The sequence below is a fragment of the Buceros rhinoceros genome, unplaced genomic scaffold (assembly GCF_000710305.1).
Source record: "Buceros rhinoceros silvestris isolate BGI_N320 unplaced genomic scaffold, ASM71030v1 scaffold2475, whole genome shotgun sequence".
Lineage (NCBI taxonomy): Eukaryota > Metazoa > Chordata > Aves > Bucerotiformes > Bucerotidae > Buceros > Buceros rhinoceros.
This window is the reverse complement of record NW_010414351.1, coordinates 61,414-66,843: the sequence shown is the minus strand read 5'-3', so window position 1 is coordinate 66,843 and position 5,430 is coordinate 61,414. Positions and strand designations below refer to the sequence as shown.

Genomic DNA, 5,430 nt, shown 5'->3' with positions numbered 1-5,430 from the left:
CCGCACTTTTTTGATGCATTTTCTTTCACTGTTTTGATAGGAGGAAAAGGATTCATGTTCACAGTCTCTGACATTCAGGCTGGTGTTGTTCGCTACCATCACGATGACAGTGATTCTACTAAGGACTTTGTGGTATTTAGGATTTTCGATGGCCCCCACAGTATTCGCCATAAATTTCCAATCAATATCCTCCCTAAAGATGACAGCCCTCCATTTCTTATCAGCAATGTGGTCATCGAAGTTCATGAGGGACAGACAATCCTGATTCAGAGCTCCATGCTTCATGCTTCTGACATGGATTCCAGTGATGATTACATATTGTTCAATATTACCAAGCAACCACAAGCTGGAGAAATCATGAAGAAACCAGGACCAAACTTGATCGGTAATGAAACACATCCACAATAGCACAGTTTTCTTCGTTCCCTCCTTTTTAAACTAGATTAAATGTTACAGTTAGGCAACTTTGTCTCAGGAAAAATCATGGCAAACTTGGACTTCTTTCACTATAGCATAAATCCTCATGATTAATTCATGTTGGTCTTTGTACCAGGATAACTATACCTGTGAACACAATTTACCCCGTAATTCTTCTAGGACTATTTCCCTACCGTACTTTTCTTCTCCAGAATGGTCAGGCTAGTCAGGAGTTATTTTATCTGCAAGAATCCCTGACAAGTTCAAAGCTATTAGATGATGCTAATGATGTTAAAAGAGGAAGAAAGCTCTCCTTCCATTTAGTTGAACTCAGAAATCACTGTGGCTGCTAGTCCTGCAAATTTTCTTTTGTCCTCTGAAGAAAGCCGTAGGCCGATTTGCTATGTTGCTTAATATTTTTCAGTGACCTTTAAGTGACTTAGAAAAGAAGCTGATGATCTTCAGGAAATGCATGAGACAATGAGATAACATTTCAAAGGGCTTGCTGTAGTTAGGGTGAGAAAGAGGATGTATGCTTCACTTGCACAGCTAATGGCTAATTTTTATGAATTACTGAAATTTTGCACTGTTCAATAGAAGATATATTCTTCAATTCAACAGGGTATTCTGTCAGCAGTTTTCTTCAGAGGGATCTATTTAATGGAATAATTTATTATCATCATTTGGGAGGAGAAGTATTTGAAGATTCCCTTGAATTTGTGCTGTGTGATAGCCATGACCCTCCCAATCTCTCAGAGCCACAGGTATGAAACTGAAACATCTTTGGCAGAGTCCTGCACTTTTCCTTCAAATGGCTGATGATTTCACACCTTCCGACAGACTCTAAAATCAAACTGGGATAGATCTTTTCCGTTGGTCATCACCACAAATAATGTTGTTCAGAGTTAGCTTTTGGTCTTGCTTTCCATGGAGTGATTTTCTCTGTCTGGCTGTGGAGAGACAAGTCCATTGCAAAGACTTTTTCCTCAACTGTAAAATTAAATGTTGAAAACAAATTAGAATCGGAGATGGTACAAATGAACTGAACAGCCCTTCTGAGTTAACTCAGGAGTTAACTGAATTAACTGAGAAGAGACTATTTCACCTGGGAGTCCAATATACTGAATTTAACTTTGCTTCTAATATAAAGGAAAACTACTAAGATTCATAGGCTTTGCATTTAACTGTTGTATATCTCCATGACTCGTGTTCATGATACAGCATGACAGCCATATCCTGTAGCTCACATTCCAGTAATCCAGCGATACCTCTGTGTGTGCATGTTTGTAAAGAGGTGTTTGGACTCACTCTTTTTGAGAGGAATCACTGCTGATTTTACTGTCTTCCTGATTTGAGGTGATGATAGTGCACATTATCCCTGTGGATGATCAGCTACCCAGAGAAGCCCCAGGAGTGACCCGTCACCTGGTTGTTAAGGAGACTGAGATTGCTCACCTAACTAAGAAACATCTGCACTTCATAGATGTGGAAGAGCAAGACAGGGAGCTTACATACACCATAACCACTTCCCCATTTTTCTCTTGCACGCACAGGTAGGTGTGGCCTGCCATACCTTTCAGGAGGGACAGGCCAATCACTCATGTAAAAGGAGCACCTTCCATGGCAGTAGCATGCTTGTGTCTCAGGTTCTTCATCTGTTTGCTTAAAGTGCAGGCAGCAATAGCTGGGTGCACTCTCTTATTGATAATTAAGGCTGAGCTAGAGCTGAAAGCAACAGGATAATATACAGAGTAATGAAAAATACATAGTTTAGCAAGAAACAATAAGAAGGAAAACACCTGATATCTTTTCTTTCCTTTTATTGGACTTGCATTTTACACTGGCCTGTGGGAACCTGTACAGCCTTGAACACAAGGCACAGCACATCTCCTAACTGATAGAGCGGGGCTGACCTATGCATGCCCCATACTGAGAAGATAAGATGCTACAGCTTTTTCTAGGCTATATGTTATTACCATGGCACTGTGAAGGACCCCTGGTCCCGGACCAGGAACCTGTGGAGGAGAATGCAAGGAGAACAGGTTATGAGTGCAATAGATGAATGGGTGTAGTAGCAGTTTACACGCTGTTTATGCTGTTTCACCATTTGGTAAATTCATGACAGCATCAGTGACAAACAGCAAAGTTTTAAAATCTAGCCATTCTATGGTTTACATTTTGAATTATATAGTTTAACACTTTCAATTCTGACCTCAAGCAATAGAGGATCAGTACACAGGTAGGAGAGAAGAATGTTTGAGCTGTTTCCCTCGTCAGTCAAATAACCACATCGTTATCCAGTTTGCTGGTTACTGCTATTGGAAAGCCGGCTTGCTGGAAACTAGTTCATGTGAGGAGTTTATAAAATGCATGAAAACCAGAAATAATTTATTCTTCCGATTAAAAAAATGCAGACACATGTAAAGATAAATAAATGCAGGTGTGTAAATAAACAGCATATGATGGACTAGACCTGCAGGTGGTGTAAATAGTATCTAGGGTGTGCAGAGACACATCTGTAGCAAACTCAGATCTTGTTTATAAGGTATGCAATGATTTATCATAACCATCCTGGAAAATATTTCTTGTGGGCATTTTTCTGTGATAATGTTTAAATGAATAGCAAGGATAGAAGAAACAGAAATGTTTTTCCTTTTGATGCAATTGGGGTCAAGAAGTTAATTTGAAATGCGAGATTGAGCCATATAAACATTGTTTTTCCTGTTCTTCAGTATTGCTAACCAGGATGTGACATACGTGTTTTTGTACAGTCACTCAGATGCTGGAAAGCTGTTTATGGTGGACACCATACCCAAACTGGTCAAGGATCCTGTTGCTCTTGCACTACAGTCATTTACTCAGGTTTGTCCCTCATATCATAACCACTTCTAAACAATTTTTAAAAGTTACAATTGTACAGCTTCTATTTGCCAGGAAAACAAGAGGTGAAAAATGAGGACGGGTAATATCATGGTGTCTGTTAAGAAATTCAAAAGTTTGCTAATTCAATGCAGCTTTCAGAACAAATTTCCATCATGCTTTGGTGCCGCAATATGTAAACCCAACTCTCCTTCTAACACCAGCAGGGGCTGCAGTTGCTTAGAGCAGACTGAATTTGGCTCCATCATGATGTTAAAAGGAAGGAAAAAAGACACAAAATACAAAAACGAGGTTGACAATTTCCCGCTTCTTCTCATTTTCTCCACCAATAGATATGATACAGCCTGGAATCAGCCTTTTTCAGGATTTTGTTGTTCAGTTTTTATGCTACTGTAGTTTGACAGATGTCTTATGAATATTAGTAAAGTGCCCTGTTTTGTATCCTGCTGTATGGTAAAGGTTGCATAATGGGGATCATTGCAGCACCATAATGAGAGCTCTGCCTAATACAGGTGTCTGGATGCAAGATTTTGGTGATTATTTCACCCTTTTACGGGCCCACTGTCGCCTTGGGAGGCAGAGTGTGCAGTTTATCCAAACTGGTGAGGGCAAATTTGGCTGCTATGGGAGATGTTACCTTAAAAGCTACGCTCTGATGAAATCTTTATTTTAAAGTCACAGTTAGGAAAGGTCCTTGGGACCAGCATTCTTTAAGGCCTCCATCAAGAACGTAAGACCATTGCCTCTGTTATCACTTTTAAAACATATCTGTATTTTTTGCTACTCACCTGATTTGTAGCTCAAGATGCACTTAATCAAAGTGTTGCCAGCAGCTAAAGAGCACATGTAAAGTTTCTTGAATTAATGTGGGCAGTTTGGATAACACCTAATTAGGGGATGGGAAAGGTCCCTAATATCCTGATTTATGGCTACTCTGATTATCTCTTCTTACATGCACCGCTCTCCTGTTTTTGCAGCATGCTGTGAACTATATGAAAGTTGCCTACATGCCACCACTGCAGGACATTGGGCCTGAACCTCAGCAAGTCCAGTTTATTTTTTCCATCAGCAATCAGCATGGTGGCACTTTGTATGGGATCTGCTTCAATATTACGATTCTTCCTGTGGACAACCAAGCTCCAGAGGTAGGGTGGCTGTGAGGGTGAGTGGAAAGGACTTATAAATATCTTTAGGTAGAAAGAGAAATGCAGAGAGAAGTCCTCATCTAACTGAAGCAAAAAAAAAAAAAAATCTTTCATGGGATCAGCGTTTCATTGTCTTGCAAAGTGTAGTCTGCACTGGATCTGAAGTGGAAAGCAAAGTCTGATGAGTGTTTAAGGTGATTTTTTCTGCTGATAAACTGAGGGCTATCCTCAGTATCTGTACAAAAATATGTATGTCTCATCTTGTTCAACAAAACTGCATCCCCCCTTTTTGTGTTGCCCATGAAGGCCAAGGGGTCTCCATGAATGGGATTAGGACTGGGCTATATGTATTAGGGCCTACTATTAATAAATTCTTTAGGTTTTCCTCACACAGCAGAAGAGAGTACAGCCTTTGGCATTTTGGTTTTTACAGTGCCACATGTCCTCATACCAGGGCAAATGGAAATTGCCCTGTACAGTGTATATTTGAAAGTGCAGTAGAAGAGAGAGTTCAGCATTTCCTCTCCATGCAGGTTTTCACAAGTCATTTGAGAGTGGAAGAGGGTGGCCTGAGCCTTGTCACAGACAGACACATTCTCATCTCTGATGTGGACACAAAACAAGAGTATCTCCTCCTCCTCCTGCAGAGACAGCCTCAGCACGGGGCAGTGGAGCTGAATGGCATTCCCATGAATGAAGGTGACAGGCTTTCCTGTGGGGACCTGCGTACCCTGGCAGTCAGGTTAGAAGAGTGCCTGTCTTCTCCTCTTGCAATGGCTGAGTTGGATGAGAGAAAGCCCTGCCGTGACGTGGTGCAGAGGCTACAGCTAGCCATAAGGACCACATCGTGACTCAGGCAGAGCTGCTCCAGGCCAGGACTGCTGGCTGACCCTTGGGACCGCAATGGTTACCATGGAAACTGAGCTGTTGTTGGCCAGGAGATGAGAGTGAGTGACCATGTCTGATGTAGATAGGTTTCCCTACCAAG

General features: G+C 41.2%; 1 protein-coding gene across 1 annotated transcript in view; it reads left to right on the top strand.

Moving 5' to 3' along the window:
- Nucleotides 1-40: 40 nt before the first annotated feature.
- Nucleotides 41-5,430, top strand: part of FREM1 (FRAS1 related extracellular matrix 1) — a gene marked incomplete at its 5' end in the record, with an annotated part of 47,835 nt that continues 42,445 nt past the window's right edge. Inside the window, 6 exons of the mRNA XM_010137047.1 lie at nucleotides 41-385; nucleotides 1,039-1,181; nucleotides 1,774-1,970; nucleotides 3,189-3,279; nucleotides 4,275-4,442; nucleotides 4,976-5,184. Coding sequence (XP_010135349.1) covers nucleotides 41-385; nucleotides 1,039-1,181; nucleotides 1,774-1,970; nucleotides 3,189-3,279; nucleotides 4,275-4,442; nucleotides 4,976-5,184 — 1,153 coding nt within the window. The remainder of the gene's footprint in view (nucleotides 386-1,038; nucleotides 1,182-1,773; nucleotides 1,971-3,188; nucleotides 3,280-4,274; nucleotides 4,443-4,975; nucleotides 5,185-5,430) is intronic.